Source organism: Pocillopora verrucosa, chromosome 6, assembly GCF_036669915.1.
Source record: "Pocillopora verrucosa isolate sample1 chromosome 6, ASM3666991v2, whole genome shotgun sequence".
Lineage (NCBI taxonomy): Eukaryota > Metazoa > Cnidaria > Anthozoa > Scleractinia > Pocilloporidae > Pocillopora > Pocillopora verrucosa.
The window spans coordinates 25628855-25644713 of NC_089317.1; the positions used below are offsets into that span (position 1 = coordinate 25628855).

The window sequence follows — 15859 nt, forward strand, 5'->3', positions numbered from 1 at the left end:
TTTTCCCAAGACGACTTCAGTCGATAAGTCAAAGCAATTAATAAAAGTTTCATGCTTAAAACTTTACCAGTGAGTTTTCTTTGGTCACAATACTCTGGGCTTCCTTGATAGATTAGGAGCCTCGAATCATTTTACCCCGTAGTAAGCTATGAATGTGGGTACATCGTTGTAGAATAATAAGCAATTGTTCCACGAGCGCGCGTGAAGATTATAGATAGCCAACGAGGACCGTAGGGCGGAGTTGGCTATAATCATTTCATATCCAGCAAATGCGAGTAGAATAATTGTTTAATTAAAAACGCCCCAAAATATAGATCAATCTTCCTAACTTTTATTATGTAAGGACAAAAAACACTTACCAAATTTTTAGAGCAAGGTTTGATGGGTCATAACCCATGATGACTAAGCCAGTTAAAACTCTTGAATCGAATCATCCGATAATCCAGCTTTAATAATAGAGAATATTGACAATTACTTGAGAATTTTAGTTACGTTGTTCTATTAATTCCACCAGGTGTACAAGGGAACCTCCGGCAGAGAACAAGAATCAATCATTGGATTCTACAACAAGGTGTACATGGTTGCAATGAAGTCCACCATTCTTCAGTTTGCACCAAACAAGGTAAGTGAACCTTTTTTTTTTCATTGTTAATGAGAGTCTGTACACGAATCAAGTAGCCTTATCTTGGTGTCCACAGCATGAAGTGACTAGGAGTGTTCCTTTTTCTCATTGTTGGTTACTCTGCCCCCCTCCCCCTCCCAGCATCTTCTCAGTTTTTCCAGGGAGACGCTTTGTGAGAGTTAAAGTGGCTCTCCCTTGAACTCAACACATTGATTTGGCCAGGCCTCGAACGCGGACCTTTCGACCCAGAGTCCACATTCTTTCATCATCCTACTTATCATGGGTTGCACTCTTCCTTTCGCACGATCCAACAGATGTGATATTTGGTGAATTCCATGTCCGAAAAATACTCGCGGTTTTTACTCGAATATCGTTCTCTAACATAACGTAACTTGAATAATCATGGCTTCAAGCTGATATGTAATGTGCAGTTTAACTTTAGTTTGTTGAAGGGTTCATGTATTTTTTTCCCGCACAGGACGCTCCTGTTTCACCCGCTCCCAAAAGCGCAGTGAGGTACATTGTCATTTTGTTCCATGTAGTTGTGCGTGTGTTCTAAGACTAATCGGTTGATACGATTTGTTAATGACACTTATGTGTTAAGATCCCCGATAAACATTCTCGGCCATTTGGTGTGCCCTTTCACCATGTATATCTTCATGTTTTTTGGCTTAAAATACTATTGTCGGTTTGTAGGGTTCCAGGGAAGAATAATTTTTATCTATCTCCTCTACGAAGCTCTCCAAGCGAAACTTTAACTCCAAAACCAAGGTAAGTAACAAATGAAAGAAATAACAAAGGAACATGACTTAATTCACTCAAGACCTTTCATTTTAGTAACAATTGATGGGGAACTAGAAAAGCTCTCTCTCGTCTTCAATGTTGAAAATACATTTCATAGTACTTGGTTTTTTTAATTAGTTACTCGTTTATTTCGTAGGTCATCATTCAGCTTCGGGGAGTCCCCAGGGGTAAGTTTGTATGAAATTCCCACACAGTCTCCGTCCCCAATCACCCCAGATGTTATTATGGTATTTTAACGAGGCGACTCCGGAAGTGAAAGGGAACGACAAGTCCAAAGACTCGCGTGTATACGTCACCCCGGGAGTTGGGAGGTTGCGGAAGGGGGTAGGGTGGATTGTCAATGTTTCATGCCCTCTTAGGAATCGCGTTTTTTTTTTTTCATAATGTAGTTGTTCTATTTGTAAGACTTCTTTGTATTACTATTTACCTTTAGTCCGCTGCCCGTGAGAGCCTGTCAAGAATAAATGCCTCCGTACGAGCAGCGGTGCACAGTCAACTCAAGGTACCACAGAAGAGATTGCGCTTTGACGACTGTGACCAAACTGAACCAGGCCCTGTCCTCACGAACGGCCACTCGACAGAAAAGGAGACTGGGCCACATTTGCATGGAAGGAATGCTTCGAAAGAAGAGGAAGAGAAAGGGGATGAAAGTTATTAAAAAATGGGAATATCGCCCAGGGGAAGGGTAAGGGGTACACCCAGGAATTCTTGTTGAGGCTGTGCCTCTTGGTTTTCCTCTTGGCCCTTTGAAGGACATAACCATGAAATTCCTTCAGCCTTTTTCTGACCTTGCCAAGTGAAGTGAACACAATGCTTAAGAATTTCAATTATTTATTTGCTGTAAAAGTACTTTGAGATAATGAAAAGTTTTTAACGCGCAAACTTATAGACCAGAGCGAGTTGCCTCGTTCAGGCGTCATGGCTATAGCATCCACGTATATATGTACTTCTTAACCCTTTAAATTCTCTTCGACTTCAGTGGTCAATACCGGATTTCAGGTGGGGTGGGGTGGGTTGTGGTAGCACATACCTACACGGCTATAAAGGGGAGTATCCCTTATTTATAAGGGAGGGGGGGGGGAGAAGTTCGTGACAAAGTATTGCCATGTATGAAATATTGTGTCCTAATTTACGCAGGTTTAAACGTATTTGTCGTTAAATTAAGTTTCGTGGTTTTTTTGCTTCTTTTTTCGCTCCCAGAGTACTATGCATAGGTATTTGAAAGAAAATATCTAGTCACTTAAGCATGCGTCTTCTCCGATGACAAGAAAATTTATGTCTATATTAGGGCGGTTTAATGCCGGAAATTCTTTTGTTGGCGAAGACAGAAAACAGGCTATGTTAGCCGGGGATGAATCCTTCAATAAGTTTTATTGTTGATTGTTCACTGGCGTGAAAACTAAACGAGGCGTTCCGTTATGTCAACAATTTCATTTCTTCGGTCTTCGGGATTCTGCTGCCAAATTAGGATATTGAAAGATTTAGCCCTGAAACATCCAGAAATTACGGTGTATTTTTTCTTGGTATTTAATCTGACTGGATTTTAATGAATTGAACTTTATAAGGATGGACTATTCTGCAAGTAGAACGTATGATGTGAAAGGGTACTGCTGCATACGTATATCAGTGCGTTGAAAATACGATCATGGACTACAGATCGCTTAATGTTCCAATTCTATTCTAATTTTGGCCCGGAATTTTTGGCAAGACCTCAAGTCACGTTTTATTTTGAGCGAGGTGAATTCACAAATTATCCAGAAAACATTTTAATTAACCCACATCTTACTTGAGTAGATTACACGTTGATTAATGTAAAAAAGATGAGCTTCATTATGGAATATCCAATGTATTTATGCATCATGGCCATTAGTCTTTTCCTGAGACTAAATTGGTCATATTCCTGTAAAAATCCTCCAATTATATATATTATTTATTATCACATCCTGTTGCAATCATATGTATCCTGTCTTGCTCATAAATAGCTTGTCCGTTAGTACGGTTGAACAGGCATGAAATCTACTTTGGCGAGGTTTAGCAACTGTCCGTCACGTAACATGTACAATCGACTTTCAGGGTTAACCCCTTAACTCCTAGATATAGCATGTAATTTCTCCATTTGATATCTATTCGTTTTCTAGCAAACAGGTAACAAGAATACTCAAACTTACCAGGAAGAAGTTTTTAACTTGATCTTACACCAAATTCTTTGAACTAATTTACAAGGAATTGTGTAGCAGGAAGTGGAGAGAATTAACAATCAGATCTTGAAAGTTAGAGGATTGATATCAGCGTGCTAAGTTCATCGCTCAAAGGATTCACTTGCACGTAATCGATGGGTTAAAGCTTTGACATTAGAACAAAAACAAGAGGTAAGACAAACGCAGGGACGTGAGGTGAACAGGCCGTCAAATACCTTTTTCTGAATATTTGTTACACTTACAATCGTTATTGTTTTTGTTTTTTTTCGTCTGGCTTGAGTCCGGCCCACAACTCTCCTGAAGGAACCTTTCCCCCCTTAATGAATTTAGTGCTAATATCTTCATCTTATCTCGCAATTTAAAACAAACGGAGAAAGATTAAAAAAAAAAAACAAAAATAAATTGAAAAAATGAAAAAAAGCCGGCTGCAACACTGATCCCAAGCAAGACTCGTTTAACCTCCCGCAATGTGTTATCGATTCGTTTGCACATGTGTTTTTTTGTCCTTATCAAGGTGCTTGTTTCTGAAAAGTGTCGTTGACGACCCACGGGGGAAATCCAAAGGCACATGTTTCAGAGGGAGAAAGTTATAGATAACACGAGTTCTGTGACAGGCGGCCGTGTAGGTTAAAGCTCTTAAATTTATTAAGTTCGAGTAACTGCCCTGTGCTTAGAGAATGTTCGGTGAGTCAATTACTTGCTTTCCCCAAATGACCTCGCAGCATCCCATTTTAGCCTATGATTTTACGAACCCATCAATCTGAAGAAGCGGAATCAAACCTTAATTTTCCACATAAGGTACGGGTTGTTAAGAAAGTTGATCTTAAAATTAGTTTTTGCCAATTTAACTGTAATTAAAAACCGTCTGATGAACGTAGTTCTAAAGATAGAGAGCGTTGATAAGCGCCAAATCCCTCTCATCCTTCGCGTAATGGAGACGAGCCTTCCGTTTTGAATTGCAATGTAATCCCCTGTTGAAGGTTGCTCTTATTGTGTTATTTAAAGATGGATTATTTTTCTCAGCAGTTCCTGTCCAGAATTAGATTGATGGATCATTTTGTCACTAAGGTTATGCCTTGATTTTAAGGTTATTGGTTAAAATCAGGAGAGATAGACTTGTTCCTACAAATTATGTTATTTTTAAAGAATTGAGCCACATGCCCTGTTAGATTTGCCTTGTATTTCTGACAACATGTCATCAAAATAACGCATTCAAATTGGCAACCTCCAAATGTTGATTAAGCATTAAACATAAGCCACTATTAGTTTACCAGCGTGATAAGCCATGCAGGAGGTTTATGGAACACGAGAAAAGTTTGTAAACCACCAGCCAAGAACCTTTTATGAAGCAACGTCACAGCATTTCAGTTTCTGAAGAGAACCTTATAATACGATGTGTTTTTGATCAATCAGGACGCGCGTACTACAATATACCTTGTGTTTCGGACCAATCGGGACGCTCGTAGTATCTTCTTTTTTTAAAACATAAACAACACATGTTTAGCTCTATTATGCAATGTTGAAACTTTTAAGGTCTTACTTTGTGGGAATTTGCCTATCGACAAAGACAAGCTCACGAAGAAAAAATTCCTGCCAAATTAAACGCCGCAAAATATGATTTACGTCAAAAATCTGAGAAAGAAAACTCCTGCTTTCCATATCAGACGCTTTAAAAGTTAAACCAAATACGTCAATGAACAGTCGGGGCTGATTGGGACAAATAGTATGACAATTTATCTGTAATTGCATTAACGATCGAGACGATTGTACAGTTTAGTTTGCGGTCGTGGAGTATTTCGGAAAAAGATTAATTAGGGTTACGGCATGTGTTGTCAGCGTCCTCTATGCTTTTAGAAATATTTTAAGTGTGTGGCAACGGGCTCTTGAAGTCTTGACAGTTTTTCTCTCCTAGTCCTTAAACATAGAACGTCGTCTACTAAAAGGATTACGTAAGGAAGTTTAAAAAACTTTCAAGAAGGAAGGACTCTTGGGTTCGAACCACTGTAGAATATCGCAGGCATTTTTTTAACCTAAATTTAATTTACTTAACTCATTGCCAATCTTGATTTTTGCAACGAACGATCTCATGCGCTTTTTGACGTGGCCTGATGTTGTTGAACTAAGTGGCTTTGTAGAAACGCATTAGTTAAGGGGGTCACATAGTTTCAATTAAAACTGTGAAATGTCACGGAAATGTCTCCTGATAGTTATTTAGACAAAGCCGTATGCACTTTTAGATCAGGCGGGCCATTTTACCCAACTAGCGAACGCCCACGCCAAGAGCACATTCGCTGTTCTAAAGGGGGCTGCGACGTATTTCAAGGAGCAGAGGGCTAAAAATGAAATTTCTCGTGTTCGTTTGGTTTGGAATTTTTCTCGCTATCTGCAGAGCCAGAAAAGGTGAGGTGGACAGAAAATTAGTTTCCAATTGTGTTCAACCAGCCACATTTAATTTGCCGTAACAGAGGTCTCCGTAACTCCGTGAAGGTGGATCAGTTTCCTTAGGATGTTTTACTGAAAGTTTTCATGTAGGACTGTCGAAAGCACTTTTCCTCAAGGTTAATATATCTAACAGAGAAAACGCCATCGTGTAAGGGATTTTATTTTCTTAAATTGAAATGATCGCGACCGAACAAACCAAGTTTGATTAAGCCAAGTTTTTTCTGAAGACACCTTTTCGGGAACGATAGGTTTGCCCTAGCATGCCGACACATAAAGCTTACACAATATATAAAGTTTATTGGGTATTTCATGTGACACCCAGCTTACGTGAAAATGGAACAAAGTTTGTCACGCTCTCAACGCGTGTATTTATTTAAAGACAAAATAAATCGTATTTCAGTCAAAATCCTGATAAGAAGACAAACGTGTCTACGGCTAAAAGCAAATGTGTCAAATACTTCTTGTCATCATTTACAGGTAACTCAATCTCATTGTCTTTAGAGTGAAAATAAATGCCAAATATTTGCCTTCGAGGTCAGTTTCTCTATTAAAAATTGTTGCAATCACTTTCAATGATTTCCCAATCTTACAAAGTTGTCTGAAAATTGCTTTCGGAATGCTGTTACCAGACTTTGCATTTTCGTGCAACAATTTACGACAAGCCAATGTAAACAAACGTTACATAATTTGTTTTATCTTTTATACCCTAAATTCAGTATACATCTTCTCCAAACTGTTCTCTATACATTTCCTAGGGTACTGACAACGAGATTTTATTGAACAAACGAGAGCTTTTTTAATTTGTGATAATTTCCTTTATTCTTGTGATCACAATGTGTGATTCAGGGGTGGTGTCGAGAAATTACATGCTGGTCACTCTCATGGGCCAAAGGTTTGAAGCCAATCACGGCCCAAATTTTTGACTGGTATGCTTGTTTTGAAGTAAGTGCTTGTTGTTTGGTAAACATGAGCTAATTCTGCTTTGCAAAAGATCTGACTGCTCTCAATTGGCTTTTGGATGGAAAGATAACATGGTGCAAAGCTAATACAAACCTGCTATTTGCAAAGCCGTAAAGAGGCTTTTTTCTTTGTTTAATCTTCCAAAGAAAAAGCCTGTCTTATACATTGTTAAATTTTTCAATAACAACGTGCATTTGAATTGGCAACTTAGTTTCTTTTGCTAGCTGTGACCTAAAAATCACGTAAAAAAAAAAAAAAGTTCGAACTTACTAAATCACTGCTCAAAGTCCTACAAGGCGTACAACATCTCCCGCAAAGAATTGACATAGGATCTCATGAATAGTTCTAGCGCACACCCAAGTTAAATTTTGATCAATCAATACTTTTTTTATCTGTCCAGGGGGTATTATGGTAAGGGTAGATATTTTCGGGATTGCAGTATTTCTTTTCTTTTTACCACACTTCTCTTCGTTTGGGGCATCCACAAAGATCGGTACTCTGTCGGTATCGTAAACCAGCGTTGATTAATTTCAACGTAAAACGAGATTATATAATACCATTGCTTTGTACATCCGTTTTAAAGAAAGTGTACAATAAGACATTCACAAAAGATACCCCTTGCTCCGCTTGACAATCGGTTGAGCTGTGAACGTGTTATGACATGGGATTTAGATGGAAAACTGTGATTGTTTCACTTGTTGACGTTCACTTTCATACATTCTGTTGTTTTTTAAAATTCTGTAGGGACAAGAAGCACCCCAATAAAGCTTAGAGTAGACGCTTCATCTCCTACTTCTCTGAGACTATCATGGGACCTGCCCATGGTTGGGCCGGATTCTCTGGCGGGGTACAGCCTTGTCTTCGTCCCAGTTCAAGCTCAACACAAGAGAAGAATCCACGTTGAACTTTTTGTAAGTTACTTTTTACTTTGCTGACACACAACAATTTTTATAACTTCAGTTTTAATTAATGGTGTTACTCTGTATCAGTTGATAATATACATACCGATCGGGTAATATGTACATGATTACCATCACGAAAATAGAACACGTTCAATACAAAGTAAGTGCAGAGTATGTCGCTCAACTAGCACAGTCTTTGGGATCAGTGTGGTCAGTGTGATCAGTGTGGTCAGTGTGGTCAGTGTGATCACTGTTTGGTCTCGCTATATAATGAGTGTAGTCACATCAGTCCTGGCGTTCGCTTCAGTTGACGTGGTCCTGCGCAGTTCAGTTGGTTTCGTTTGGCGTTGTTGCTGTAGTTCGTTGCATTTTAGTAGGTGTAGTTTGGTGTGGTTGGTGTAGTTCAGTGTTGTTTGTGTAGCTTGGTATTTGGCGTAGCTATAGTTTGCTGTAGTTACTGAGGTTCGGTATAATTTGCCTCAGTTGTTGTAGTTTGCTGTTATTGGTGTAATTTTTCTGTAGCTAGTGTAATTGATATAGTTTGGTGTAAACGAAGTGGTCGGTGACGTTGGGCGAAGTTGAGTTAGTTTGAAGTGGTGGATGATTTTTTTTGGTAGTTGGTAAAATTTTGAGAAGTTTGGCGAGGCCGGTGTAGTTGCTGTAGTTCGTTATAGTTTGCTGAAGTTATCCTAGTTTCATGTAATTGATGTTTATGGTACGTGTACCAAGTAAATCAGTTACACCAACTTCACGAGATGCACCGATCTAACCTGAGTGCACCCAACGGAACGAACTACACCAATAGCGCCGAACTATACCTACAGGAAAGACAGGGATTACACTCACTACAAAGACCACGCGGGCTACAAAACTGTACTAAATGAACAACGTACTCTGCTTTTACTTTGCATACGGTTTATAAATTGTGTAAACCTGTTTTTGAACCACAGATGAACCAGTATAACCTGACCAACCTTAGGCCAGGAACACGATACAGGGTAAAAATTGCGCCATTAATGAACGATGGAAAATTAAGAGGAGTTTACTCCAGCTGGGTAAAAGTAAGGACTCTGCCAGGTAAGTGTCTAATAACCAAGTATCGTGTTCTACTCGACCCTACCCTGTCTCCCTCGTTTTTCACTCCTCTGCTACAATAGCGCAGTTTACTATCGCACTTCATTTTATTAACAGGCTAGGTTTTCAGGGGAGACCGGAGAGGAGATTAGTCGTCGCCAACAGAGTATAAAGGGACTACAAAAAATTGACTGCCAATTACTTCCACTTAGGGGGGAATCATCAGAATATTAAAGAGCATTATGGGGTTATCAGGTGATTTTTTTTCATGACACAACCAAAATCCTCCACACCCCCTCCCCCAGGTGATAAATAATGATCGGCCAACATGCTTACTGTCCATCTGTGCTTTTATAGACATCAAGAACGCTTCAAACCAAAACAATGATTTGACAGCTCAGTCACCGAACTCGTCTCAAGTCCCCGGTCACTGCACACGCATCCCCAACGTGTGTGAAAATGTCGGTTACAACTACACGCAGCTGCCGAACAATTTCAATCAGAGGAACCACGAAGATGCTGGGCACGAGTTTTCGCAGTTCACTCGTATGATCCAATCAAACTGCTCAACAGTACTTCACGTGTTTTTGTGTTCATTGTATTTCACACCATGCGCCTATGATGCTAACGCTGTCACGCCCCCATGCCGCTCGGTATGTCGCGCGGCTCAACGTGACTGTGAGCCTTGGCTGAAGAAGACTGGGTTTGGTTGGCCTTACAAATTCAAATGCAGTTCATTTCCTGATCCCAGCGATAAGACCTGTGTTAGCGAAGATGGCACCATAAACCACGGTAACAAGTCATTTGCTTAACACGCACGAATCTGTTCAATTTGACTTGTACATAGATTCTGATGAAAAAAGTGAATTGGGAGGCATTCTTCCAGGAAGGATGTAAACGTTCAAATAGTTGGTGGGGTATCAGCTAGGACCTTTTAATCTTACTTCTAGCATAAATTTTCCCTCGGAAAGCTTTCGCTAAAAATGCACCTCTCTGTCTCTGATACTTCATTAAGCGCCAGCGAGGATCCTGACTCTCAGCGCGTGAACTTTTATAGGGTAATGGCTCTTAAAGAGTTTTCTCCCTTTTCTTCATAGTAGTAGAACCAATTGTGGTACCAAAGCAGTGTTATGCACTCAACACCGATATGTGTAAAGACCTGGGCTACACCCTTGTTCAGATGCCAAACATCTTCAAACACAAAACACAGAACTTGGCCAAGGAACGGATTAGGGAATTTTACCCTCTGGTGCTAACAAAGTGTTCCCCGGTGCTTCGCTTTTTTCTGTGTACGCTGTATATACCTCCTTGTGTCAGCAACGTGAACGAGTTGATCCTTCCATGTCGAGAAGTCTGTGAGGAAGCAAGGCGGGGCTGCGAACCTATTATGTTGCGAGCTGGATTTAATTGGCCAGATGCTATGAAATGTACGCCAAAGTTTCCTTTGAATCGCTCAGGTTTCTGTTTTAAACCAAAGCCTAACAATACAAAAGGTGAGCTGCATGTTATTTACTTTTAAGGTTATGTCCGTGTTGCTATCAAAACTTGCTGGAAAGGAAAGGAAATGCTACTTGCGTATTAATGCGGTAAAATGTTCATTTTACAAGTTATTCCATCGAAGAAAAAATACAGCCATTAACGCTACTACTTGACTCAGTGTTATTCTATAATATCATGCTATATTCCGTCACAACCTACTTTTACCGAACGTTTTCGAAACTTGTGTGTCACAGCCATTACAAGTGGCAACTAAAAATAGTAGCAGGTGTTATTAAATTCCCTCTGAAAATTATGAGAGAAAATCTTACCGGTTAGCACCCTCACCCCATTTCCTTCTCCGTATGCCGGTAAGAAGACCTAAAGTTACCTCCTAATCAAAGAAAGAAACCCATAACTTAACCACTCTTATTTTTCTTCCTATCCAGACCCAGCAGTTTCTCGGACACAGTCACACTGTCAGCCCCTCAAGATTCCATTCTGCAGGAGTCTTAATTACAGCAACATTATTTTACCAAACCTATTGAACCACACAAGCCAAATAGAGGTGAATACCACCCTTAACTCCAAAGGGATGAGTTCACTTATGAGGTCGAAGTGCTCTCAGCATCTGAAAAGGTTCGTCTGTTTTCTTCTTGCTCCATACTGCACGTCTGATGGAAAACCTCTACCTCCCTGCCAATCATTTTGCGAGAAGGTGAAGAGAGATTGTGCAAATGAGTCTGATCACTGGTTGGCTAATTTGAACTGTGCAAAATTTCCAATCTTGTCGCGCAAAAGACTCTGCTTTGGAGATCCACAGACCACTATGGACTGTGTTGGTCCGCATAGCAGACCTTGCACGGGTAAGAAATACCATTTGTCCACAACATTGTTTGTTTGTTTGATCGTTTGTTTACTTGACTACTTGTTTACTTTTACGCTGCTCGCGTATTTCAGTTACTTTCTCTGCGTTCTTGATTACTTATTTTTCTCCTTATCAACTTGTTTACTTGTTTACATGTTTAGTTGCTTATCTGTTTACATGTTTACAATTTTTTTTTAACTCTGCAGTGATTTCATCCACGTTTCCGATCATCTTAAAATGTTCACCGCCCGCCACACGATTCGTAATTGACGAAGTAACCATCAACCTCTACAACGGAACACGTATACTTGTGTCTCCAACATCGAACGTTCTTCGCGAATGCAACGGAAACAGCCGAAGAGTTAATGGTAGATACGAATGTCAATTTAGCGTCCAATATAGCAAGTATGGAATCGGCATGCAAGCTGTGAACACAGTCACTGTGAAATATCACTGTCGTAAGACCTGAGTGACGGACAGGAGAAGTTATAACAATTTCGCGTTTTTTTTTTTTTTTAACTGCTAGCATTAGCCATGTTGGGATTCGAGTCAGGAAACACTAGAAAGAGTGCATAATTTTTTTTCATGTGTTTTTATTCTTTTGTAGTTTCTTACTAGAAAACATTAGCTGTTCGATGAGTATCCTGTTAAAAAGAAGTTCGAACAGACGAGTTTGTGTTTTTAGGTTATATTTTTTCCAAGACTTTGATGACGTATATTATTCTCGCTTCCTATTGAGGTCAGTTACAGGACAAATTAGACTGCGTGGAGTACATCTGACATAGAACATATTCATGGTACAGACAGTGACGACGATCACGGGTGGAAACGGATTTGGAACGCATTGGATGTTGACGCAGCGAAAGTCTGAGTGTTCAGGACCCTCCATGTTTGCATGGTCCAACGTTCAATGGCTAGGACAAATTTTGCGAGAGTTGGGTTTGACTGACAAATGAGGAATATGTGGGAGGGGTAGGGCGCCAGTTCTTCAAGTCAACCCTCCCTCCCCCCTCCCACCTCAAACGCGCGCTCCACTCTTGTACTCTATTACGCGATTAAATTAACGAAGAGGTTGGGAAATATTTCTACAAATATCACTAAGTTTCATAAATTAACATGATCGTTTTTATCTGTAGATCAGTACTTTGCACTTTCTTTTCGACGAAATCTACAATAAAAGTATTTTAAAAGCCACCGAAATAATTCAGGGAAATCGAAGAAAAATACCAGCCGATGATTATTTCTCCCGGCCTAATCAACAAAATTGCGTCGGTGCCAGCTATAGAATCGGTACACTTTCTTGTTTATAGCCTGCAAAGCTGTCACAATAGTTCGACACACAAATAGTTGGATCAAAATATTTTCCCGATTATTTGTTACAAGATTTGATCAGTTTTCGTGGCTACAACGTCTGTTGTAGCCACCAAAACTGATCGAATCAATTTTTCCTCAAATGGTTTGATGAGGTTTAAAGTTTTGGCGAGTAGCACGCTGTTTTGTTTCTCATGACCGATGTTGTGTTTGAATGTTTTGTTACATTTATCAGTTTGCCGAAATTTAAATCGGTTGAGTTAAACACGCAATTGATGCCGAACTGAAAATGAAATTAAAAATTAGTTGAGTACTCTTTAATGAAATTAATGATCATTTCAAAAGAAAAATTTCGGCGTATTTTTGCCATTATAATCTTGATCACTTGAACAGTTCCAGAAAAGATATTCTCACAGCGTAGGAAACCCACGGTCGATTTGATTCCTAATGCATTATAATCGAATCATTTTCCCGTTTTATCGCGCGACCAACAACCTGCAGCTTACCACATCTGACAATTTTTAAAATCTACAGGAGTGCTTTCTTAATTTCTGAAGCTGAAATACTGAAACAGCTGCTTGTTTCTTGAATTAATTTTTGTTTTAATTTTATCATTATTTTTGTTGTCTCATGCTTCAACTTTTCAACCATTTTCCCAGTTTGCTTTTGATGGTTTAATCCAAAATGTAATTAAAGTCTGGCCAATAAACGCCACATTTTAAACGAATTTTGTTTTAAATTCTGTATCTGCTGGTCAAGTATCCACAAGTAACAAAGCTTATAACAAAGAGGGAAAAATTACTAAATGCTGATTGGCTGAGATAAGGCTATTTTCATTAGTTTCGGTAATTGTCTCGGGCACAATTACTTGAAATTAAAAAAAATTAAAAAAGGCTTAACTTTTCCTTAAAATAATAATTTCTTTATTGGGAATGTGACTTTAGATAGCGCTGTGGTGGCAAAGTAAACATAATTCTGCTGTTTTTAGCTTTCATAGACGCTAACTGACCACTGAAATAGCTCACTACGAAATCGCTCAACAGCGTGAAATTTTGACCTACCCGAAAATTTTGTCCTTTATGTTGTAAAAAGTCCCAGTTATCGGGTTTTTTCTCGTAATATCACTTGTGTTTCCAGAAATGCTCAGAATTACGTGACTCAGGAAATTTCTGCAACTTTGAAAACACGCGTGATATTGCTCCATAATTTTACTCGGCTCCTTGCGAGTGCCCACGTGTTGAACTTATCGAAAGAGAGTCACGTCATACTTAAAATTTGGATCGTGACATTAACTTCGAAAGTTCGTAATTTCCAGTGGGCGTAAATATTGGTAATCCTTAGTCATAACTGTTATGTTTTTGGTTTATTATTGGCTATTTCCGTCGTCCGTCTATTCCATCAACTATTTTTTTCAAGGTTTTATTCTATTCTAAGGTATTTCCCTTTGACGGTCACAACGAGTCGAAATTCCTTCACGGAAAAAATCGCTGAGTACCTTCTGTTTACGTTAGTTTTGATAAGATACGTGCCTGCTGCGAACATCAACTACTTCGCCACGGCGACTGAAGGAATATCTTCTAGAAGACATTGGCTTTCCCAAGTTCAAGGTTCTAACTATAGCCTTACGAATATTTCTCAATCGATAACTATATACAAAAGGATTTATGGATGAGTTGACAAAAGATAATGTCTCTATGCAAATGTAAGTGAACTTGACCGGTCCGGTAAATCCAAGCATGGCATAAGCCACAAGATAACAAATGAATGGGATATAAAACAAAACAACCAGTCCTACTATATACGCTGCTGTTGCTGTAAACGTTTTATACCGTTTCATGTCCGCTTCGGCCATTTTGCCGTGAAAATGGCTTCTCAAGCTCTCCTCGTGGTCGATTCTTCGCTGGTGGAGCTTGATGACTTGAAATATCCTAAAGTAGCTCACAGCGATGATAGCCAAATTTGCGAAAACGAGGATCGAGGCTATAATAAAGAATACCTTGTTGGAAAGACCGGAAAATCTCGGCAGGTAAATTATGGCGCACACTACCCAAAAGCTGAACACCAAGCGCAGGATACGTCGATGAGTAACAAGCCTGGTGTGCTGAAAAGGCTTTAAGAGAGCAACAAGTCTCTCTGCACTAATAGTTGTCAAAATAAAAAATGATACACTCGATATTATCCAAGCTAAGGAGTTCTTGGCTAGACGGATTCTGCAGTAGATCTCGATGTTTTTTGTTTCCTCCATGATTCTTTGAACAACGTCTAAAGGCTGAACAACAGCGCCAACAAGCAAATCAGAAAAGGCCACCGAACAGAGGAGAGTATTCTGAGCGGTATGAAGACTTGGTGATTTCCACACTGATATCAAAACGATAGCGTTCGATGAAGCGGCAATGAACGCAAAAATCGCATTCACAACGCACGCTACTATATTTGCCACACTGATGTAAGGCAAAGGCTGAAGATTTGTGTCCAAAAATAAGCAGTTTGAAGGTGAATTATACGATATGTTATCCGCCATCACAGTCGTCGATCTCCTCTTTCAACCAATTTAAGTCTTGAACTTTTAACGTGACCCCAGTAAATGCTTTATAGTTTCTCCTTACATCACGTATGTAGGATTAAAATTCGGCAAACGCGTAGATAATTGTTTATCTACTAGATAGAAAGCAACATTTGTTCTATAACTTGCTATCTCTCTGACGAGAGCTTAGTAATTTAAATTTAGATTTACATCGACATTGTTTATATCTGGCCCCGCCTTTCCGCTTCCAGCGCGTCTAAGAGGGATATTTTGCGGGTTTTCCGTGAATAATGTTCAGTATGTTTAACTAATCAAACAAATAACACCCTCGTAAGTCGTTTTCCGCCTTCCGAGAACAAATAAAAAGGAAATGGTATTTAAGTAGCTCAGCATTGACTTCATCTCTGACGTTGAGATAAAATTACAAATTCAATTTTATTTTCATATTTTAATTTGAAAAATTTCAATGATGATTGAAATCAAACGCCCAGGCACTTCCTAGGGAACAAGTTCGTGTAGTGTTGCATGTTGTTTCACAATTATCCTTTGTGCATGACTGGAATTTAATTACAAATTAACATAGGATACCTGAAAAGATTGAAATACAATTTTTTTCAAAATTTAAATTCGAGAAATGAATCATTTTCCAATGTGGATAAAATTGTTTAAAAAAAACCT

At 39.2% G+C, this 15859-nt stretch overlaps 3 protein-coding genes across 8 annotated transcripts in view; 2 read left to right on the forward strand and 1 right to left on the reverse strand.

The window, feature by feature from the left end:
- LOC131778972 (retinoblastoma-associated protein) overlaps positions 1 to 3367 on the forward strand; it is a 28416-nt gene extending 25049 nt beyond the window's left edge. For all 5 annotated transcript variants that reach the window (XM_066168803.1, XM_066168804.1, XM_066168805.1 and 2 more), the window contains 5 exons: positions 515 to 622; positions 1101 to 1138; positions 1319 to 1393; positions 1563 to 1593; positions 1860 to 3367. In XM_066168803.1, coding sequence (XP_066024900.1) covers positions 515 to 622; positions 1101 to 1138; positions 1319 to 1393; positions 1563 to 1593; positions 1860 to 2084 — 477 coding nt within the window. In that variant the 3' untranslated portion in view covers positions 2085 to 3367. The remainder of the gene's footprint in view (positions 1 to 514; positions 623 to 1100; positions 1139 to 1318; positions 1394 to 1562; positions 1594 to 1859) is intronic.
- Positions 3368 to 5721: 2354 nt separating this feature from the next.
- LOC131789208 (uncharacterized) lies at positions 5722 to 13353 on the forward strand. Of its 2 annotated transcripts, none has more exons than XM_059106386.2 (7): positions 5722 to 6024; positions 7771 to 7937; positions 8879 to 9005; positions 9360 to 9794; positions 10103 to 10495; positions 10928 to 11344; positions 11553 to 13353. In XM_059106386.2, exons 1-7 carry the CDS (start codon positions 5964 to 5966, stop codon positions 11813 to 11815), a joined length of 1863 nt encoding a protein of 620 aa, XP_058962369.1. In that variant the 5' UTR covers positions 5722 to 5963; the 3' UTR covers positions 11816 to 13353. The 2 variants fall into 2 exon arrangements, with proteins under 2 accessions (XP_058962369.1, XP_058962300.1); XM_059106317.2 differs by having other exon boundaries at positions 5725 to 6024; positions 10100 to 10495.
- Positions 13354 to 13587: 234 nt separating this feature from the next.
- LOC131782583 (histamine H2 receptor-like) lies at positions 13588 to 15387 on the reverse strand. The gene has a single exon (XM_059099363.2). The coding sequence runs from the start codon at positions 15176 to 15178 to the stop codon at positions 14165 to 14167; it is 1014 nt and encodes a 337-aa protein (XP_058955346.2). The 5' UTR covers positions 15179 to 15387; the 3' UTR covers positions 13588 to 14164.
- Between the last annotated feature and the right edge of the window lie 472 nt (positions 15388 to 15859).